Source organism: Propithecus coquereli, unplaced genomic scaffold (assembly GCF_000956105.1).
Source record: "Propithecus coquereli isolate 6110/MARCELLA unplaced genomic scaffold, Pcoq_1.0 Scaffold643, whole genome shotgun sequence".
Classification (NCBI taxonomy): Eukaryota; Metazoa; Chordata; class Mammalia; order Primates; family Indriidae; genus Propithecus; species Propithecus coquereli.
The window spans coordinates 595,480-620,258 of NW_012152430.1; the positions used below are offsets into that span (position 1 = coordinate 595,480).

The 24,779-nt window shown below is 36.3% G+C and overlaps 1 protein-coding gene across 2 annotated transcripts in view; it reads right to left on the reverse strand.

The window, feature by feature from the left end:
• GABRA3 (gamma-aminobutyric acid (GABA) A receptor, alpha 3) overlaps window positions 1–24,779 on the reverse strand; it is a 270,276-nt gene that overhangs the window by 165,057 nt on the left and 80,440 nt on the right. The window contains exons 2-3 of one of the 2 annotated variants that reach the window (XM_012659949.1): window positions 20,059–20,224; window positions 9,185–9,306 (exon numbers count right to left, since the gene is read on the reverse strand). In XM_012659949.1, coding sequence (XP_012515403.1) covers window positions 9,185–9,306; window positions 20,059–20,198 — 262 coding nt within the window. In that variant the 5' untranslated portion in view covers window positions 20,199–20,224. Of the gene's footprint in view, window positions 1–9,184; window positions 9,307–20,058; window positions 20,268–24,779 lie in introns of those variants that run through there. The other variant, XM_012659948.1, reaches the window with a different exon arrangement.

Consider the following 24,779-nt stretch of genomic DNA (forward strand, 5'->3'; position numbering starts at 1 on the left):
ACCCCCATCAACAAATGGGCAAAGGAAATGAACAGAAACTTTTCAAAAGAAGACAGAATAATGACCAGCAAACATATAAAAAAATGCTCAACATCTCTAACCATTAGAGACATGCAAATCAAAACCACAATGAGATATCACCTAATCCCAGTGAGATTGGCCTCTATCAAAAAATCCCAAAACAACAAATGCTGGTGAGGATGTGGAGAGACGGGAACACTCTTACACTGCTGATGGGACTGCAAATTAGTGCGACCTCTGTGGAAAAGAATTTGGAGATACCTCAAAGAGCTAAAAATAGAAATACCATTTGATCCAGCAATAGCACTATTAGGCATCTACCCAAAAGAGCATAAGATATTCTATAATAGAGACATCTTCACCTGAGTGTTTATGGCAGCACAATTCACTATTGCAAGGATATGGAAACAACCCAAGTGCCTGTCAATTCATGAGTGGTTTATTACAATTTGGTATATGTATACAATGGAATATTACTCAATTATAAGAAACGACAGTGATCTAGCACCTCTTACATTTTCCTGGATTGAACTTGAGCCCATTATCCAAAATGAGGTATCACAAGATCAGAAGAATGGGCTCCACTTATACTCGTCATCAAATTGGTACTAACTGATGAACACTAGGGTGCTCACATGGCAGTAATATTCTCCAGGGATTAGGGGGATGGGGGGGTAAACCCACAACTAAAAGACATGGTGAGCATTGTAGAGGGGAAGGGCATGCCTCTAACCCTTGCTTGGGTGAGGCAAAGACATAAAATGTAACTAAAATATTTGTACCCTCATAATGCCCTGAAACAAAAAAAAAAGATAAAAGAATTTGGAAATAATTCTGCATGCTGTTCCTTTCCATCCAACACAATGAACATTGCTCTGACAAATATTAACATGGCCCCTCTCTTCATAATTCATGGAAAAGAGAATGCTTACAGCTGTTAATTCATTCCCTTTGTTCCTTTTGCTGGTGGGGAATGGAAACTATTTCCCAAAAAGAATGCTATATTAAAATTGCCACTTGGGAGAAGTTGTACCCTTTCTGTCCACCTTTTGCTCAACCCTTTTCTTACACATGAGAAAACAGATTTGGGGAAGGTAAGAAAGTACCCCATGATTACACAGCTAGAACACCTGGCAGAGACAGGACTGACCTCTTGGTCTGTCTGACTGTAAAATCAATGGTCTCTGGTACAAACCCTGTTTCAAGGGGCAGAGATCCATTCTAAGGCCCTATAGTGCTTCTCTATTCACCCACAAGCATCATCTTGCTTCTCATTTTAAAACTTCATGGTCAGATATGTTCTTTGGAGGCTTTGGAACTTAAATTCAGCAACTTTAACCATGCTAATTATTGAAAATTTCATCCTAATAGCATGGATTATCTGCCCATCACACCTATGTGTAAGCCAACTTTGCCTGGATCACCAGATGTACCTAAGAGATCAAAATCATTTGGATGGGAACTGTGAACTGAGAACTGGCCACTGTTTTTCTTCCCAGGGCCATTTTCTAATCCTTGACATTGCTCAGAGGCCAATGACCTGGGTGTAGTCCTGGTAGAAACCACCAAAACTTTTAGTGGATACCTGAGGCTGGTATAATCACATTGGAAAATTGAAGGGTTTCAAATATGTGGGATATTTCTCTCACACAGATCATTTGATGAATTCTGAGGCTGCACAAGAGGCTGAAGAGCTAGGCCAAACCATCTGAAAACTAGAATCAAATGTCCTGTATCCTTGCAGTGCTTATAACACAAAGACTTGCCAGGAAGAGAAGGACTGAAAACCAAAAAGGCAAGAGTTGAAAGTCTTAGAAAAGAGCTACAGCCACTTTTCACCTGAGGACACTTATCAATTCTAGGCAAAGAAACAGTCTGAGAGTTCATGTCTGACACCTGACAAAATGCCACTGCAGGGAAACAGAGAAGCCAGAAGAAAATTTGCAGTTCAAATAGGACTGGAGTAACAAAATTGGAGATTAGAAGAGTACCAACCACATGAATGGTCTCTCCTTCAAGTATGCACAAAACTTTGAAGATGTTTGGGAGTAGAAATCTAAATAGACGGGCTGATAATGTATGAATGGCAGAACAGATCTCTTCCTCTGGTTCAGTGCTAAGGAGAAGACAACAATAAGGATCTCAATTAAAAGCATTGTAGGGCCACAACCTAGGAACACAGCAGAATAGGAAGTGGATTGAGTCTTACCAAAACTGAAACCAAGCTTCAAATCAGATCAGTCTCTGGATTGAGTTGATGGGTTTCTCACTTTATTTGCATGTAAAAGGAAAGGGTATAACAGCTTGATGGAAAATAACATTATCTGAATGCACCTTTGTTCTCTTATAACATAAAAGATAAAGTCAAAAATTACTACACAGCCATCCCTCAGTATTTGTGAAAGGTTGGTTCCAGGACCTCTTACAGATACCAAAATCTGCAAAGCTCAAGCCCATGATATAAAATGGCATAATATTTGCATATAACTACACATCCTTCTATATGCTTGAAATCATCTAGTTATACTACCTAATAAATGTAAATGCTATATAAATAGTTGTGATGCTGTTTTGCTTAGGGACTAATGACACACAAAAAAAGTCTGTACATGTTCAGCATAGACACAATTTTTTTCCAAATATTTTCGATCCATGATTGGTCGGGTCCACAGATGATGGAAGGCCAATATATATATCTATACACACTCATACACACATCTATATACACACATACATGTGTAAACTGAACAATCCAATAAAAGTCAAAACATGACAAAAAGGAACATAACAAAGTGGGCAAGTAGAAAAAAATATTAAGGCCATATGAATGAAGTTTTAATAAATCACTTTAAATGTAATTAAGCTAAGTAGTCCATGTAAAAGGCAAAGATTTTCAAACTGGATAAAGCAATGAAACCTGACTGTCAGCTGCTAACAAGAGAAACATTTAAACATAAGGACACATAAAGTTTGAAAACAAAGGATAGACAAAGATATACAATGCAAACACTAACTCCACTCTCTCTATCTCCAAAAATGCAGTGTATCTTTACTGATTGTAGGCAACATAGACTTTAGGGCAAGAAGCATGGTTGAAATAAAGAGGGGCTCTTCAAAATAATAAAGGAGTTAATCAAACATGAAAATGTCATGATCTATATGCAATCAATATTATAAATGTAAAAATTGAGAGAAGCAAAAAGAGAAATATACATATCACGAATCAGATAAAAATATTTTCATATACCACACTTAATAAATGATTGTCAAGAATGTTATATGTTAATATTGTGAAACAATTTACAATTTGGATAAACAAATTTCTCAAATATAGAGTAATGTTATGGAAGATCTGAAAAACTCACTGCATACAACAATGAGAATATTCATGTCATTTTCAAGAGTATATGGAAATTTTCCCCAAACTGACCTTATGCTGAACTGTTAAAAAAAAAAAGCCTTGAAAAATTTTACATGACTGAAATCATTTAGACTATATTCTCTGATCATAACGGAATTAAGAGCTAAAAATAAGAATCAAAATAATAAGAAAGTCACCAACTCCTTGAAAATAAAACAATACATTTCTAAATAATTCTTGGATCAAAATGAAATAAAAAACTGATACAAAATATTTTACATAACTATGCATAACAACGAAGATACATTTCAAAACTCCTGGAATGCAGCTAAATCAGTATTCAGATGAAATGTTTGGCCTTAACATTATATATTAGAAAAGGAGAAAGACTGAAAGTAAATGAGAGGAAAAAACAAGTAAAAGATCTGAAATCAAAGAAATATCAAAAAAATAAAATAAAAGAAGACAAAAACAGCAAAGAAAAGTGTGGTTCTTTAACAAGAATAATAAATTTGATGAATCCCTAGCAAGACAGATCAAGAGAAAGAGAAAAAACACAAATTAACAATATTAGAAATGGAAAGGTGGTTATCACTATCGGTCCTACAGACTTTAAAAAAAAAAAAACAACTATTAAAATTCTAGAAGAAAATGTTGGAAAACTCTTATAGACATTGGCCTAGGCAAAGAATTTATGAAGTAAACTGCAAAGGCAATCACAGCAAAAACACACATAAATAAATGGGACCTGATCAAATTAAAAAGCTTCTGCACAGCCAAAGAAACTATCACGAGAGCAAACAGACAACCTACAGAATGGAAGAAAATATTCGCATGCTACACATCCGATAAAGGACTGATAACCAGAATCTATTTAGAACTCAGGAAAATCACCAAGAAAAAATCAAACAACCCTATCAAAAAGTGGGCAAAGGACATGAACAGAAACTTTTCAAAAGAAGACAGAATAATGGCCAATAAACATACGAAAAAATGTTCAACATCTCTAATCATCAAGGAAATGCAAATCAAAACCACAATTGGACATCACTTATTTCCAGTGAGAATGGCCTTTATCAAAAAGTCCCAAAACAATAAATATTGGCATGGATGAGGAGGGATAGGAACACTCATACATTGCTGGTGGGACTGCAAACTAGTGCAACCTGTGTGGAAAGCAATATGCAGATACCTCAAAGAGATAGAAGTAGATCTACCATTTGATCCAGCAATCCCATTACTGGGCATCTACCCAAATGAACAAAACACATTCTATAAAAAAGACATCTGCACTTGAATGTGTATAGCAGCACAATTCACAATAGCAAAGATGTGGAAACAACCCAAGTGCCCATCAATACATGAATGGATTAATAAAATGTGGTACATGTATACCATGGAATACTATTCAGCTATAAGAAACAATGATGATATAGCACCTCTTGTATTTTCCTGGATACCGCTGGAACTCATTCTACTAAGTGAAGTATCCCAAGAATGGAAAAATAAGCACCACGTGTACTCACCAGCAAATTGGTTTCACTGATCAACACCTAAGTGCACATATAGGAATAACATTCTTCTGGCGCTGGGCAGATGGGAGGGGGGACGAGGGGATGGATATATACATACATAATGAGTGTGATGCCCATCATCTGGGGGATGGACACGCTTGAAGCTCTGACTCGGGTGGGACAAGGACAATATATGTAACCTAAACATTTGTATCCCCATAATATGCAGAAATAATAAAAAAACAATAAGAGGATATTAATAATTTCTTGGCAATAAATTTCACAATTTTAATTAAATGAACAACAAATTTCTTCAGAAAATCTTCCTATAGAAGATGAGAGAAGAAATATAAAATGTGAATAGTCTAATGCCTATTAATGATGTTCAGAAACCACAAATAAAACAACAGGTTAAAATGGTTTTGTTTGTGAATTCCTTTAAACTTTTAGGGAAGACATGATGCCAATCTTACATGAACTTTTCCAGAAAATAGATATGGAAGAAAAACATTCTAGCTCTTTTTATGAGGTTGGCATAAACTTATTACGAAAACTGAATGAGGACATTGCAAAACAGGAAAATGTGTCTCATTAAAAGAGATGCAAAAATTCAAACAAAATATTATCAAATTAAGTACAATGATATATAAAAAATAATGCACCATAATTGGCAATTTTATTTCAGGAATGCAAAGGTGGTTTATCATTTATATTTTAATTAATTCATGGTATAAATTTAATTAATTATAAGAACAGAAAAAAATGGAAAAAATCACATGGTAATCTTAATATACATAGAAATAAGCGTTTGATAAAATGCAGTATTTATTCATGATAACATTTCTCAGCAACCTAGGAATGGAAAAATATTCCTTAATCATATAAAGAATATCTACAAAGTAAACCTACAACAAAATTCATTACTAATGGTGAAATATCAAAAGCTTTTCCAGTGAAATTAGGAATAAAACAAGGATGCCTGCTATAATACTACCTCTTCTGTTCTACTGTAAGTGAAGGTGATATGAATCTGCATGCAGAAAATCTTAAAAAAATGACAAACTATTAGAATTAATAAGTCAATACAACAAGGCTTTTGGATACAAGTACAATATGTAAAACCAATGCATATTTCTACATAGCTATAGCAAATTTTAAAAATAACATAAAAATCAGATCTTAAGGCATAGATCAAACAAAAATATACAGGACCTATACAATGAAAATGCCAAAACAATGAGAGAAATTAAAGAACAAAATAAATGGAGGAATATATTTTGTTAATGAATTAGAAGATTCAGTATCGTAAAGATAAAACATTTCCTCAAGTTAACTTATATATTCAATGTAAAACAAATCCTAGCAGATTTTTTAAGAAAATGATAAGACGATTCTAAAATTTATCTAGAAATACAAAGGGCCATGAATAGCCAAGGCAATCCTGAGGAAGAAGAACAAGGCTGGAGGACTTATACTACCAGATATCAAACCTATCATAAATATATGGTAATTAAGACAGAAGTGGCACTTATCAAAGGGAATGAAGGTTGGTTTAAACATTTGAAAATCAATCAACATAATTCACCATATCGGCACGCTAAGAAAGAAAAATTATATAATCAACACAATAGACACAGAAAGAGCCTTTCAAAAATTCTAACATTTCTGTTAAAAAAACTTTTAGGAAACTAGGAGTAGAAGACAACTTCCTGAACTTGGTAAATTGTATCTAGGAAAAACCTACACTTACCATTATATTTAATGGTCAAAAACTGAAAGCTTTCTCTCTAAGACCAAGAAGAAGACAATGATGTCCGCTTTCACCATTTTTATTCAACATTACATGTGAGGTCTACGCAGTGCAATAAAGCAAGAAATTAAGGTCATCCACATTGCACAAGAAGAATTAAAACTGTCTTTTTTCTCATATGACATAATCATCTATGTATATAATCTGACGAATCTATAAAAAATGCTACTACAATTTCAACACCTGGCATGAAAGCATGAGGAGCTCTGCAGATCTGCTCCTCAGTGAAACTGAAATTTATTTTAAAAACAACCACTTAAAGTTTGTGGAAATGGTCTTAATGTTGGCATGGATGTGGAGAGATAGGAATACTCATACACTGCTGTTGGGACTGCAAACTATTACAACCTCTGTGGAAAGCAATATGGAGATACCTCAAAGAGATACCAGTAGAACTGCCATTTGATCCAGCAATCCCATTACTAGGCATTTACCCAAAGGAAAAAAAGACATTCCTTAAAAAAAACATCTGCACTAGAATGTTTATAGCAGCACAATTCACAGTTGCAAAGATGTGGAAACAACCCAAGCACCCATCAATACATGGGTGGATTAATAAAATGTGGTATATGTATACCATGGAGTACTACTCAGCTACAAAAAACAATGGTGATCTAGCACCTCTTGTATTATCCCGGGTAGAGCTGGAACCCATTCTACTAAGTGAAGTATCACAACAATGGGAAAACAAGCACCACATGTACTCACCATCAAATTGGTTTTAACTGATCAACACTTAAGTGCACATAGAGTAATAACATACATCGGGTGTCGGGCAGATGGGAGGGGGGAGGAGGGAATGGGTATATATATACATAATGAGTGTGGTGCGCACCGTCTGGGGGATGGACACGCTTGAAGCTCTGACTCAGGTGGGACAAGGGCAATATATGTAACCTAAACATTTGTATCCCCATAATATGCTGAAATAAAAAAATTTTTTAAAAAAAGAAAGTGCTTAAAAAATGAGAACATAACAAAAAGAAACAGAGCCAGATTGAATAGATTCCCACTAGGCAAATATGGAAAATTATGAGCAAAAATTTTAACCAAAATGAATAACGATATTAATGGATTATAATCCATTGAATAAAAAAAGAATCCATTTATATGGACATTAGCTAATTAATTAAATATAAAGTTTTTTTTGTAATAGAATACTACCTAAAAAGGTAGAAGAATAACAGATTTAGAAAATCACCATTTTGTAGCCATAATTGTCATTATTCATGCAAGAATAATCAATAGCTGCTAAAACAATTGGGTGCAAGTTTGAAGAGGAATAGAATAGTCTCAAAGCATTTCCACACAAATTACTTATTAATTATAAACTGAAAAAATAGTAATTTTAGAGTGTAATAACTTGGTGAACATTCAAATTAACATTACCAATAATGGGAAAAATGGACATCATGTGCTTTCTTGAGTAACACACTGAGAAAGACACAATTAACTCCTGTGGTGTTATTTCCAAAAATGAATAAGAAAGATCTAATCAAAGTCAGAAAAGACAAAGAAATGCCGAGTATAGGCTAAATGGACATGACAATAGATGTAATACATAATCCTGAATTAAATCCTAAATCAAGGAAAATTGCTATAAAGAACGCGTATAGGATAATTGGCAAAATTTGAATATGGACTACAAATTAGAAAATGATATTATGTTAAGTTATATTTTCTGAATTTATAATTATATTGTAGTTTTATAAAATAATTTCTTTGTTCTAAGAAAATTCACATTGGAGTATTTAGGGATAAAGGGACATAATATCTACAACTAATTTTCAAATGGTTCAGGGAAAAAAATCACACACACACACACACACACCATACACACACTTGCATACTTGCTATTTCAACACAGTCCATAATATATTACAATGCATTTACCTTATTGTGATCATATTGTTAATTATACTAAACTTATGGCCAACTAATATCCCACCTAGCCAGTAGACTTCTCCTCTTTGGAGTGTCAGGCTGATAGGTGGTCAGGGTTTTTGGAACAAAGGCATGTTTCCCAGCTGTGGTTCCTGGGCCACACCTGTCATCCAGGCAGGGATTGGTATTTTGTTACTAGAAATGAGCATAGTCTAACTTTGAGGTACAGATGCCCCTCGACTTATGATGGGGTTATGTCCTGATAAAACCATAATAAACTAAAAATTTTGTAAGTTGAAACGCATCAGGCTAAGTCTGCTAAAATCATCATAAAGTCAAAAAATTGTCAGTCAAACCATTGTAAGTCAGGGACCATCTGTATAATACTCCAGATGCATTTGCCTAAGTGCAATATGGAACCTTCTAAAATCAGACCAGAGAAATCATCCACTGAAATGAAGGATTAGAACTAATTTCCAGTGCTCATAGGGAAGAAACTCAGTTTTACACTAATCTCATTGGTCAATAGACTACGTCTAACAACTCTTTTTAGATGACAACAGCCAAAAAGAGGAAATTAAAGTAATAACTGACCTCCAAGCCCGGGTCGCAGGCGATTGTCATAGCCATCCAGAAGACGATCCAAGATTCTGGTAAAGATAGTGATGTTGTCAGTGCTGTCATCAGGAATATCTGGGGCATGCTTAGGAGAGAGTCTGGGACAGTGCAAGGAAAAGAGAAGGAAAATAATAGTTCTTAATAGGAAAACTTACATATCGAAATATTTTATTTCAAGACAATTTCAACCAAATAGACTGGGCCAGTTACACAGCCCTATATCTTAACCAAAACAGCAAGTACTTCCTATTTGTCATAATGATTGCCTAGGAGGCAGACAGTGGTCAATACCTGAGCTCTTACTCTAGCACAGGCATGAGCTTTAATAGACATATGCCTCAGCTCCATCCCAGCAGGGGAGAAAAACAGCAGAAATTCTGGACAGAATGTCACTGGGAATAGTATCTGGCATACAGTTGATTCATCAAATTTTGTTGCATGAATAAACAGGCCTCAAAATAAAGAAGGGAAATGTTGTCACTGAAAACTCGCCTCTCTTCTAGCCTAGAAAGACATAAGTTCACAGAAAAACAGGGTCAGGCAGACCCTTGAATTCCATTTCACCTACCGCAACCCCCACCCTATGGAGATAGGGCAACCAAGAGCAGTAGTAGTCCATCAAATGTTAAAGCTACCAAGAGGACTCATAAGACACTCCTTAATCTCTCTTATAAACCAAACTTTCCCACAGCCATATTACTAGTGAGAGGCAAAGATAGGGCTATAATCCAACTTTTCTGATTTTCTAGTGTCTCTCAGCTATCTCCTGCTTCTCCAGTTTTGATGTCTTCTGCAAGCCTTTCTAAGCACTAGGAAATTTACTAGTCACCTAATCAGGCCCGGGCACTGAGACTGATACTTTCACTTTTGGAGAAGGAGCTTGGTATGGTTTGACAGTACTAGAAATAAAGAAAGGCCCTGAGTAGTTTAGGGGAAAGCAAGATATGATGAAAGAAATGGCCGTTTCCAAGGGTCAAGAAGCATGATGTATTAATAGAATCAAGTAATGGACCAAGAGCTAAAAATCCTGGGTTCTAGGTTCAGCTGTACTGGTGATTTGGGGGAGACCATTAAGCAAGTTATAGTACTATATGTTTTGGGGTCTCAGTTTTCTCCATTTTTAACTTGAACCCAGAAAGCTGACATTAATTAATGTATAATAACTATTCCCAGCATCCAGCTAATCAGAGCCATAAAGTCACAAGATACCAGTTAAGAAGGAGTCTCCTAAGAGACAGACAATGTGTCTTCCCACCAATATTTATCCTTAACAGTGAGCAAGGCTCTTGTTCTGAAAAGACCCTGAGAAAGATCTACAGAATAGTAGAAATATTTGAATTGAATAGTTCTCACTCTAAACTGCCACTCTCTAGCTGATAACCTTGGAAAACTCATTTTGAACCACAAGTTCCTCAATTCATAAACTAATTCAATTCACTTAATCATTCGATGCATTTTTATTGAGTATTAATTATGTGCCTATTACTGTTTTAGGTGTTATGGTGGAGTAGAAAACAAAATAAAGTAAAATAAAACAACTAGTCCTTCCCTGGCTTAATTTACAAGGTTGCCGACACAATCAAATTATAAAATAGATACATATGAGGAAAGGGAACTAGGCTTAAAGAATTTGGCACATGCATTTGAGTTTTTTAGTTGTGTGACCTTAGGCAAGCCATATAACACCTCTAGTAATAACTATAGCACCTTTGAAATTAAAATAACTTCATGGATATGTTGTACTAATATTAAATAATATATTAAAATTGTCAGGCTTAATGCTTCATATCTAGAAGTATTAAAAGTTTATTTTCTCTTCCTTAAAATAGTAGTTTATGCATTAAAATGCATTATTAAAATATAAATATTAACAACAAAAAATTGTTTTTGTCATCAGACAAAAGCTATAAGGAAAGCTTCAGCCAGAGAGACACCAGAACCTAGTCAAGAGTAGAGATGACTGGCTAAGTGGACAGATCACAAGAAGTGATACAGATGCCTCAATGGGAAGGGAGAAGAAAGAAGGGAACTACAGTGCAGAGCCAACGAACTGACCTCAGTATGCTAAAGTGGTAAACACAGACACCCTGTCTGGTGACAGCCCACTGTAGGCTCAATCCACCAATGTTCTGGATCCACCTGACATGGGCAGGCGGGGGGAGGAAGGTTGTAGTAGCTCAATTGATTGTGTGCAAACCTCTTTCTTGTTATCCCTTAACTCTCACCATGGGAGATCTTGCTCCATCTTGGATAGCCTAATTCAATTTCTGGGAAATTGATACATACATTGAATGAGAAATAATTTATTGGATTACTAGAAGAGGATAGAAAGGAGAATCCTCATAGAAGCATAGACAAACTATAAAGGGCTTCAGAAATTATCTAATCCAGATGGATTTATAGATGGGAACACTAAAGCCCCTGAACATAAGTGTTTAATCACCCTGAGAGTTAATGGGTAAGCTAAAATTTTGATTCAAAATTCCTGAATATAAGGACAATATAAGGACGGTTCCACCTCTCTTATTGAAATACTAACTTCCATGAGAATGCATTTCCATCCCCTGCTGACTGTTCATATGTTACCAGCATTCTTTGCCAATAACTTTAAAACTTTTAAGTCAAAAATCAATGCTAAATAGAACCCCAAAACTATTTTCAATAGGTTTCTCTAAAATTTTACACTTGATCACTGATAAATTTTTCCCCTGATGTGCACTAAATTATTGCATAGGGAGTTAGAAGTTGGTTTAATCTAGAACCTAAATCAGAACTCTATTCTTCAATAACTAAACTGCAGTGAAAATGCTATAGTTTGTGACTATCCAAAAGTAGTTCGGGGAAAAAGGAAAGAATCATGGCATGTCAGAATTATGGAGGACCTTAGAGATTACATATTAATAATTCTTTCCCTTCATTTTACACATGGGACACCTAAGACACTGACCCCAAAGACAGAAAGGAATTGCTCGATGCTACATGCTTATCAAGTTGATGAGATGGAGGAATGATCAGTTGGTGAAGCAGTCAGAACACACATAACATTTATTGATTAACTTCACCATCTTATATAGGCATGGTTCATGGCATTCCAAAACAATTATAATCACAGATCACAATAACAGCTATAATAATAATGAAAAAGCTTGAAATACTGCTATAATTACCAAAATGTGACACAGAGACACAAAGTGAGCATACACTATTGGAAAAATTGTGTCGATAGACTTGCTTGACACAGGGTTGCTACATACCTTCAATTTGTAAAAAAAAAAAAAAAAAATGCAATATCCGTAGCACAAGCAAGTGAAGCACAACAAAACAAAGTATGCCAGTATTTCCATATATGTAAAATGAGGATAATAATACCCTACCTTTGAAAGTTTTTGAAAGAAATAAGTAAATAAGATAATAAATATAAAATTGTTTTGTAAATGAGGATTGTTCATTAATTACTCCCCAAACCCCTGAAAATGCAATGAGAATCCTTTGAAAGACATGTGCTTTTAAGCTACAGAAGAAGGCCAAGCTCACTGACCAGCAGGAGATTAAGTGCAGGATGTTGCAGTAACAGCATTAGTTCAACAACTTCATCAAGGTCTCTGGTGTGTTTATGTTAGGGAGAAGCATGAGAGGCACAGATGTGGAGTTGCTGATGCAGTTGATACAACAACCAAAAGAGAAGAGAAATTTACTTAATTAAAAGGATGGCATTTTTCCTACTACTGCGTATCTCCTGGGGGAAAACAGATTTTTAAAAATAATGACAATTCAAAATTACTGCACAGATCATGTCTTTGCACTGCTCATAATCCTTCCATAACTCTTCACCATTTACCAAATAAAATTCCAATGCCTTAGCCTAACATTCATGGCCTTCTGCCATCTGTTCCCAATATGTATTTACAGCTGCAAATTCTACTACTTTACTTTCTGACCAGAAATTATAGTCAAATCAGATTACTCACCATTTCTCAACTTTCCTCATGTTTTCATTTTTTAAGCCCAGTCTTTCCTATAAGTGGAAAGGTCTAAGTAAAGATTCAGCACTAGGGACACCAGTAATATACTGGGGAGGGAATGAGAAACACCTGGAATTCAATAGCACACATTCTAATGTCTTTACAAAAGCCACTTAAAGGGAAAAAAAACCCTGACTTTTAGCTAGAATATGCCCAATCCATCTCAAAAAACACAGCTGTTCTTTTCTGAAATAGTTTCTATAGACTGGTAATAAAACTAGAGAAGGACTGACTTGAGACACACCCTCACAACACATGCCCTGCCTATTCACACTAACTTTATTTGCTGAGTTAAAGTAAAATAAGGACCAAATCCTTTATGCCTTCCTGGTAACTGAAAGCCACTGTTTCACAAAAAAAAAAAAAATGCACAGGAAGATTTAACAAGTATATGTTGTGAAAGATAAAATAGCAAGGTAAGTAGACCTTAGAGATGTGATTCCATATGAACATAAGCAGACATACCCCAACTTAAAATGTGTTGTAATCCAAGCAAAATTTGCAAAGAAGTAAGAGTACATTCTTACTTTGAAATAATGCCATAAGGTAGCTAGTTTTTCAGGCAATATTATGCAGGTCTATTACACATAATTTATCTGAATGATTGTAACCATAGTGTCAATGCATGAGCACTATTTCAGCAACATTTCTGGTTAAGTGGGCTTTTTCATAGGCCAGACTGAGAACCATTTATAGCACTGTGTATATGGAGAAAATAATTTTGACAATAAAGAAGGGAAAACCACAGTACTAAGAATATTCTATGCCCCACTATTATTTGCTTTTTTCCCCCACACTCACAGCCATGATAAAAACAATGAGCTGGCTACCAGCTCAATCAATCCTGGTGGCTGATATCCTTACAATGGAGAGTCCTGACAATCATCGTCTTAACAAGCGATCAAATTTAGTATCAGTAATACTGAGACAATCTTTCCTCCTGACATGATGCATTAGGAAGTCACAGCATCACCTACGAATTCTACTTGATCTTGGCCTCGAATGTCCATCCCTGTCCAGTATCACAAATGCTACATTTCCATTTTATAACACAAAATGGTAAGTTCAAATGATATTTCTTATTCCTCCAGGTCCTATAAGAAAACTGCATTTGCCCCGACTTAATACAGTATACAGCCATATGGCTGAGATATTAAGTATTCAGAGATTGAGAGATTGTTATATGTAAGTAAACATTCACATACATGAAAGAAACGGACATGTGCCTAATTCTTACTTGAAAGTGGCCAAAATCATAAAAAGCAACAGGTTGTAGTCGTTAATAGCCAGCCTCTCTGGCTTTTAGTCCTAGCTCTGTCACTATCTAGCTGTGTGAGCTTTGGCAAGTTACTTGACCACTCTGTGTCTCCACGTTTTATCTTTAAAACGGGAATAATAGCATCACCTAACTAGCAGATCTGTTATAAGGATTATAGGAGTTAACATATAAAAGTACTTAGAATAGTGCTTGGTACATAGTAAGAGCTACATGAATATAAAGTTTAAACTAACGTGATGGAATATGAAAACCACAAATAAGTATAAATTCTTGAGTTTCAAAATCATCTAATTAGAGATCAAAGGAGAGTGTCCAGTTTGAGGCAGTGTCTGAAAAACCATAGTATGTCAGAAGAATAGTTGAAAGAAATGAGTTAACCTGCAGACAAGAAAGCATGGAGTAGATCTGAAAGCTGCTATATGGAAGAGGAAACAAATGTTACGGGTCCTTATAACTGGGAGGTGTTGGAGGCTTCAGCTCAATATAGGAAGCACCTGGATCTATGCCCTGTGGTAGTGATGCAGCTTATCACTGGAGGGATTCAACCTGCCAGGTCAATCATCAAGCATAATGCAGGAGGGATTTCTGCCCAGGACAGGAGCCTAAAAACTGACAATCACTTAGGTCCCACATCTGGTTCTGAAAGTTTAAAATTTGATAATTGAATGCTAAGAGTATTGACCCATTGATTCCATAATAGAGATTGCATGTAAATAGAAGGGATTGGACTTCAAATCACAGTAAATACATGTATGGCCACAGGTGCCAGTTTATTCTGAGATTAAGAGGACTGAGAGAATACTTTTCAAGATGCTTACAAGGACTGACACCTTTGGACAGTGGCACCAATTTAGGCTGTAGACGTGACAAGGAAATAAGCAACTCTCCCATTATCTCTTCTTCAGTTCACAGCATCAGCTTTCACCACTGCCACCACCATATAATCTCGATGCAGAAAAAGTGTTAGTGCTGTGCCACGTTCCTCCCAAATCATGGTCTCCACTTTATTCTTAACATGTAAATATGAGGTCTTGTGCACAAAGTCTTTCATTTTCTCTTTCATATATATTCTCCACTCTTCTCCATCCTGTACTCTTTCTTAGAAGGCTGACATGTATGAACTATATCAACAGGCTCCATTGGCCTCTGGCTTCAACTCAAATTTGGCTACCTTGGCTGAAGATCAGAGGAAGAAGAAGAGTAAAGTTTGGGCATGTAATTCCTTGACTATCTCTCTATGATATCTCCTCAGGCTGGTGATTTCCCCCACTAAGAATCTCTGCACCTCTTAAGAAGCCTTGTTCTACATGCTATGTCTTTAGGTTCTTCCTCTATTCCTTGTGGTTTCCTTCTACCTAGATCATAACTTTATGAATAGTCTCTCTGAAAATCTACCCTTCTCAAATAATCTTAATTGAAATGTCCTATCTGTATTCTTTGGGATCCTGACAGATTCAACAAACTGTAGTCAGATCTCGATAGAAGATCCATTTGGCACTTAATTGCTACTTAGGCACTTACTTGTTGACCCATTGTGAAATTCCTGATATTCAACCATTCTGACCCAGAAAAATGATAATGTCATAACAGTTCAACTAAACATTGTTCACATATATAGTTCCATTTGCTGATGGTCAAAATACTGGACCAGGAAGCAGGGGTATGAGAAATGTATTTATTATATGAAGTTAAAATTATTCTCTGTAGGTTTTCCTCAAGAACATAGGATCTGGAATCAGAGACTGGTGTTTAGACCTGGCTCCACCATTAATTTGCCGTAAGAGCTTAGGAAATTTCTGAACCTCAGTCTCTTCATATACAAAATGAGGGATCAGATTTAGATGCTTTCTGTGGTTTTTCCCATCTGGGCTATTCTAAAGTTCTAGAATCCCAAATCTCTACTTATACTGTTAGTTCCTTAAAAATAGGAACTGTATCCTCAAAGTATTGATCAAAGATTCCTCACATCAGAATCATCTTGGGAATTTGATAAAATGCAGATTATTAGCCACTATCCCTAGAGCTCCTAAATCACAACCTTCAGGTGTGGAGACTTTTTTCTTGCTTACACATACCAAATGTTGAGAACCATTGCATCTAGCACATGATTTATACAAAGTACTGCTCAATAAACCACTGTTGAAGCTACTAAGGCAGCCAACCCAGGTGATTTAATTGAATAAACCACTAAAGTTGGATAAAATAATACAATAAATGCATTTTTTCAACACAAAAAAACAAAATTAACAAATTATGAAAACAAGCAAACAAAAAGAACCAGTAGCTCTCTGTTAAGTATCAGAATTACCAGCGTATATGATATATTTTAAAATTATATTGATTTCTTTATTTCTAGCAAGTGCAAATAGAGTGCCAACCCTAATATTTGGAGCCAGGTTTTTAGTAGTCTCATCTCTCCAAAGTATGAATTGCATTAGACTTGGAAGAAAGTAAACAAAAAAATGTTTCTAATTCAAGAAACATGTACTCATTATGCCTCTATATTAAAAACAAGCACTTCACTCTGCTTTTTCAGGCAGGATTTCTTGGCCTCCTCTTTTAATATAATTGCTAAAAGGCTTGGCTATCTGATTTTCTAATCACCAAGAGGGTGTAAACAAACCAATGTAAAGAGGAGAGGTGACAATTAACACTGAAAATAGAGACAAAAAGAAAAAAGACATAAAATGAATATAATTAATTTTTTTATTTTTAGACACAAACAAGATTGTAATTTTTTTAATTTTTATTTTAACATCACTGTGTTGCACAGGTTGGTCTGGAATGTGTAGGCTCAAAAGATCCTCCCTCATCAGCCTCCCCAGTTGCTGGGACTACAGGCAAATGCCATTGTGCCTGGCCTTGAATGTTCTTTATGATGACCAAAAGCTACCAATAAAAGGGACTACTCTGTTTAAAATCCTTGTTTAGGATTGTAAGAAAATATATGCAATACATTTTTAGAAAACTTTATTCTCAGACTTAAGATTAAAAAAGGCTTTAATGCTTGAAGAAGTAAGAGTCTATATTTAAAACTCCATCTTATTTAGAATATCTATCATGGCCCAGTGAAATCAGATACGTGAGAAGTTAATAATAACAGAATTGGTTTGATTTTCCAAATCTGGAAAAAAAAATGAGTTTCATATGCCAAGATTCTAAGGACATACAAGTCCAGTCCTGCAGCCTCAGCCCCAGAGATTACTGCAAAAATGTTGATAGAAGATGAAAAGACATTAAGATAATCATTAAGATAATACATTAAGATAATCACCCCTGCAAAAATAATTAGGAACAATTCCTACTTCAAGATGCATGCTTCCAAGAATGTAAGACCATGACCAAATGTAAAACCAAAAAAAAAAAAAAAAAAAGAAAGGCACTACCAAGGAATAAAATATTCTGTGTAATACTGAAATATTGCAAGGCTAAGGGTCCATTTCTAGTAGTAATATTCCCTGGATGAAATGGGATTTTAAAGTCTAAAAGAAGTTCAACATTGTTGAAGAACACAGGGTTTGATGGCAGGAGGACTAAGAAATAAGGCTAACAAAGAAGGTAGAGGCTGGGTCATACTGCACCTTATAAAATCATGTTAAGGTGTTTGGACTTTATTCTAGGGACAATAGGAAGCCATTAAAGGGCTCTAAATAGGGTAGGTATGCATTATAGAAGAAACACTGGCTACAGAGTAGAGATAGGAACAAGATTTTAGGAAGTAAGATAAACTAGAGGCTCTTGCAGTGGTCCAAGTGGGAAACAACATTAAATTAAACTAGGGTGGTAGCAGGAAAGTTGGGAAAGAGTAGATGAATCCAAGGGATGTGGGAGGTAGAAATGACATATCTTGGTAATTGATTCAATCTGGAGAGTGAAGAGTAGCAAACTGGCAAAATTGATTCCAAGCTTTTGGCTTTAGCAACCGGATGTGTGGTAGTGCCATTGGCTGAAACAGGAAAAAGTGGAAGAGGAATATTTTTTGTTTATTTGTTGTTTGTTTTGTTTTGTTTTTTCTTTAGGGTGAAGGAGGAAGATGGTGACGATGAGACTACTTTGGACATGCTTAGTTTAAGGAGTTTGTGGAATAGCCGAGTGGATATGTCCAATAGACATTTGGATGCAGAAGTCAGATACTCAAGAGAAGTCAGGAATGAAGACTGAGATGATACTCACTGGCATTTATGTATATAAGGTAACAATGTCATAGAAATGAATGAAGTCATTTGTATGGTAAGAAGAGCTCCTAGAACAAAACAAAGAAAAACACCAACACCTGAGGGATGAGCAAAAGCAGAGAAGACTATAAAAGATCTTTATATCACAAAGGCCTTTGATATAGCTGCACAACATTGTGAAAATATTGTAGAAAGCATAGCCATATGTGTATAAAGAAAACCAGGTGCAGTATTTATTATTGGTACTATGCCCAGACTCCCTTTACTGGGCCAGTGAAACCATCCTCCAGCTACTTTGGAGAATTACCATCTGTTGAAGGGAGCCACCTCACCCTAAAATGTCTGGGAGGATATGCCTTCCTCCAGGAGGCCCACAGGTAAGGACTGATTGAGATGAGGATACGAAAGCTTGGGCCCTTTGACTGAAGGTAGGACAAATCTGTAGTGCCCTTTATGTTTCACACCTCCCCATGGGGTCAAATTGAGGCTACACCTTTGTTTTACTTCTTCCCTTTTACTGTCTTGCTTCCCTTACTTCCTTATAGGTTTCTTCTGCGTGAACTCTCAACAAATCATTTACTCAAAAATCCTTGTTCCATGCCTTGCTTCTACAGAACCTAATCTAAGCACCAGGGAATTGTGGTGTCTCTGAAGTCAAAGAGAAAATTATTCTTAAACTTAAATTTATATTTTATGCATGTTTCTATTTGTGTGTTTTATTTCATAATAAAAAGAAGTTAAGGAGGGAGAAGTCAACAACATTTAATACTGCAACATGTTACTAAAGAAATTGAGTAACATAAGGACAGACAAGCTGTTAATTTTAGCAACAGAGCCAACATTGGCCATCTTGGTTAGAGAAGTTGCCTTAGAGGCATGGGGCTGGAAGTCATATAGCAGCAGGTGGAGGAATGTGAGATATACATACAGACAATGAAGCATACCACCTCTTCAGGAAATACAGCTGTGAAGGGGAGCAAAGACTTAAGGCACTATCTGGAGGGAAGATTTTTAAATTTAAGATGGGACATTCTTGATCATGTTTAAATGCTAATGGGCCAGAGCCAATAAAAAGGGACAGATTGAAGATGATCTAAGAGAGAAAAGATAAAATTGAGAGCAAAAGGCTGGAGAGAACTGCTTTTAAGATATTACAGAGGAGGTTCAAGCATGGGCTAGGCAGTTGCCAAAGAAGAAAGACCTTTGAGATCTCTTTCCACCTTGAGGGTATGAGCTGATGATTTCTTTCTGAATACAATGTAATGTATAAACATCAGAGTACTCGGGTTCATCTGTGGGGAAAAATCTGAAGTTTTGGTCTAAGGCAAGCCTTTATCACAGTCTTCTTTCATTCCAAGAGTTAAGGGTTCTTACCCGCCAATATCCTGCTTCACAAAGTCCCCAGGTTCTTGTCGTCTTGATTCCCCTTGGCCAGTAGTTCCAGGGAAAATATTAACCAGGAAAAGAAGCCCAATGCTGGTCACATAGTAGTGACTCATTTGGGTGACCATCATCTTCTTAGGCACCAACTTGGAGAGACCTGTGAGATTCATAGTTCAGAGAAAGGGGAAGAAGAGGTAAGGGGTTGAAAACAAAGGAAGGGAGGAGAAAGAGGTAAAAAAAGAAAGATCTTATTCAACTCTATTAGAGCCATTTAATGTCTCTAGTTTTCAGTTACTCAATGCTTAATTTGATAGTCCTCTCTCAACAGCTTATCAATGTCACCAAAATTCATTCCCAAATACCCCTCTCCTGAATATACCAGAACCCATCCAAGAAAGGGTGTATAGGGTAGTGTAAAGAGCTCTAGATCAGTAATCAGGAATCTTACATTACAGTTTCATCTCTTTCCTTGTCTTCCCATATGACTAGGTGAGTCCAGAATTTCCCTTAGCCTCAGTTACCTCTTATAACCCAAGACCTTAAAATACTTTCTCATTCCTTCATTTTATTTCCCTCCAATCCCCTGTTTGATCTTTAGCGTCACAAATGCCTTTGCCTTGGTTAACTGTGTAATATTGTGGAGAATTATAGTATATTAAGACCTGGAGTCTCTTTATAGTATTTTTGGTATTGATTCTCATCTTGGTAGAGTTAAGTAATTTTCCAAATTATCAAAGGGTCTGAAGTAGATAGACTGTTTGCTCTGGTTCAGGTTGATAAAATACTGAATAATGAGATATCACAGTTCTTGAATAAGAATGCAATGTTTACCCATGAAGAGATATTTGAGGGCAATGCCCACTCCTTTAGATAGGGGCCACAACATAAAAAGAATCCAAGCCTAGCCTCTTGAAATCCCTAAGAAGTCAGCAAATTATACCGATGACAGAATTGGAGTTCCCTATATGCCGGGCTGTTTTATGAAATCTGGATGGATAGAGGTTTACCCAAGACATGGAGTTAAGAAAGCAACCAATAAAGTGACACTTACTTGCTATCTTTAATTTGTGTGGTTTCTTTTAATCTAAGACACTGATCAGTTGAAAGAGTCCAAACAGTGACCCAACATTATACTGTTTTTCAATCATATCTGTGCATTAATTTTCAGAGGGAATGGAGGGACATAAAACTTTTTTTCCAAGGAAAGGTTACACAAGAGACCAGTATGTAAAACAGATGCATGTTGGGGAGCTATTATGGTTAAAAAAATTAAGAACAAGAGTCCTTTTAGATTCATCCCACCCCCAAAAAAACAGGCACTGAATTCTATATTAGGCAGTCTCTATGAATCTGGTATATGCATATGAAAAACTATGATAATGGAGAAGATGGACTTCTGGCATGATGACATGTCCGCATTAGAGATAGAGACAATCATAGCATTAGGTTATACCACATTAAATTCCCAATATTTGACAATTGTTTCACAAAAATGGCAATTTCTGCTTATAGCCCTGGCTTGGGTGAGGCAAAGGCATTACATATAACCAAAATTTTTGTACCCCCATAATATCCTGAATTTAAAAATGGTAATTTCTTATGGCCAACCTAATATATGTGCTGTGACATTCATGGTTCATGAGCTATAAAAGAGTTAATGGGCAATTTACAGGATGGACAGGAACAATACAGTTCGGAAAACCACAGTGTGTAAGAAAATCTGGTACATGATAAGACAACTCTGGGGCATGAGTAACATCCATAGAATGGACAGTAACCATGATATATACTCAAACATCCACAGTGTTTTAGCAGACCCTAATGTTGTATGATCACATGACAAGGGTTAATGCTGAGATAATCATGATGCATGAATAGACAATTACTCTACAGGAACAGAGAGACTTGGTACAGGATATGACCGTGATGGCTATGGTCATCATTACCCCAAGTATGTCAATTCTTCACTATGGCCATTAAGATGCCTCTCAGACATCTTAAAACTAACATGCTCAAATCTAAATTTCAGATATCCACCCTCATACACATGTACAGCCCTGGTCCTCCTGTAGTCTTCCCAGTCTCAAGTAATAGTAACTCCACACTTCCATTTGCTCTGAGTATAATCTCTGATGTCATTCTTGACTCCTCTTTTACTTTCATATTACACATTCAACCTATCAGCAAGTCCCATTTGCATTCCATTCAAAAGGAAACATATGCAGAATAAAGCCACTGGTCATCACCTCTGCTGCTACCACTTTGGCTCATCATCTCTTGTCAAGATCTTTGTAAAAGCCTCTTAACTGGTCTTACTGCCTGTGCCCTTGCTCCCCTACACTCTGTTCTCTATACAGCAGCCAGAGCAAGCTCTCCTCTGCTCAAAATCCTCTGATTTCTTCCCCTTTCAAAAGCCACACTCCTTTAGCGTTTTTCAGGATTACAATATATTAATATTATTAACTATAGTCACCATGTTGTACAACAGATATCTTACACTTGTTACACCTATCTAACTAAAATTTTGTATCCTTTGGCCAATATCTCCCCACTCCACACCCAACCACTACAGCCTGTGGTAACCACCATTCTATTCTCTGCTTCTCTGAGATCACCTTTTTTAGATTCCACATATGAGTGAGATGATGAGGTATTTGTCTTTCTGTGTCTGTCTTATTTTATGATGTCCTCTAGGTTCACCCATTTTGTCACAAATGACAAGATTTCATTCTTTTTTAATACTGAATAGTATTCCATTTGTGTATATACCACATTTTCTTTTCTTTTTTTTTTTTATTTCAGGGTATTATGAGGGTACAAACATTATGGTTACATTTTATGTCTTTGCCTCACTCAAGCGAGGGTTAGAGGCATGCCCTTCCCCTCTACAATGCTGCCCATGACCTTTAGTTGTAGGTTTACCCCTCCATCCCCCTAATCCCTGGAGAGTATTACTGCCATGTGAGCACCCTAGTGTTCAACAGTTAGTACCAATTTGACGGCGATTCTTGAAGTGGAGCCCGTTCTTCCAATCTTGTGAAACCTCACTTTGGATAATGGGCTTAAGTTTAATCCAGGAAAATATAAGAGGTGCTAGATCACTGTCGTTTCTTATAATTGAGTAATATTCCATTGTATACATATACCAAATTGTAATAATCCACTTATGAATTGATGGGCATTTGGGTTGTTTCCACATCCTTGCAATAGTGAATTGTGCTGCCATAAACATTTGGGTGCAGATGTCTCTATTGTAGCATATCTTTTGCTCTTTGGGGTAGATGTCTAATAGTGCTATTGTTGGATCAAATGGTATTTCTATTTTTAGCTCTCTGAGGTATCTCCAAATTCTTTTCCACAGAGGCTGCACTAATTTGCAGTCCCACCAGCAGTATAAGAGTGTTCCCGTCTCTCCACATCCTCACCAGCATTTGTCATTTTGGGATTTTTTGATAGAGGCCAATCTCACTGGGGTTAGGTGATATCTCATTGTGGTTTTTATTTGCATGTCTCCAATAATTAGAGATGTTGAGCATTTTTTTATATGTTTGCTGGTCATTATTCTGTCTTCTTTTGAAAAGTTTCTGTTCATTTCCTTTGCCCATTTGTTGATGGGGTTGTTTGATTTTTTCTTGTTGATTTTTTTAAGTTAGATTCTGGTTATCAGCCCTTTATCAGATGCGTAGAGAGCAAATATTTTCTCCCATTCTGTAGGCTGTCTATTCGCTCTGATGATAGTTTCCTTGGCCATGCAAAAGCTTTCTTTTTTTTTAAGTCAACTTAGTGTCTTTTATTTGTAGGCTGCATAACATTGTTTCTGTCAACCATGAACCACATACATGAGGGTGGTTGCAAAAGCTTTTTAATTTGATCAGATCCCATTTATTTATTTTCGTTGATGCGGTGATTGCTTTGGGGGTCTTCTTCAAGAGTTCCTTGCCTAGGCCGATGTCTGAAAGTATACCACATTTTCTTTATCCATTCATCCATTAATAGGTAAGTTCATTCCATATCTTGGCTACTGTGAATAGTGCTGCAATGAACACGGGAGTGCAGATATCTCTTTGACATATTGATTTCATATCCTTTGGATATATACCCAGTACTGGGATTTCTGGATCATACATTAGCTCTATTTTTAATTTTTTTTTTTTTTTTTGAGACAGAGTCTGACTGTGTTGCCCGGGCTAGAGTGCCGTGGCGTCATCCTAGCTCACAGCAACCTCAAACTCCTGGGCTCAAGCGATCCTCCTGCCTCAGCCTCCCGAGTAGCTGGGACTACAGGCATGCACCACCATGCCCGGCTAATTTTTTCTATATATTTTTAGTTGTCCAATTAATTTCTTTCTAATTTTAGTAGAGACGGGGTCTCGCTCTTGCTCAGGCTGGTTTCGAACTCCTGAGCTCAAACAATCCGCCCGCCTCGGCCTCCCAGAGAGCTAGGATTACAGGCATGAGCCACCACGCCCGGCCCTCTATTTTTAATTTTTTGAAGAACTCCCATTCTGTTTTCCATAATGGCTGTATCAAATTACATTCCCACCAACAGTGCCCAAGAGTTCCCTTTTCTCTACATCTTCATCAACACTGCTTGTCTTTTTGTTAATAGCCATTCTAACAGGTATGGGGTGATACTGCATTGTGGTTTTTAATTTGCATTTTCCTGCTGATTAGTGATGAGCATTTTATCATACATCTGTTGGCCATTTGTA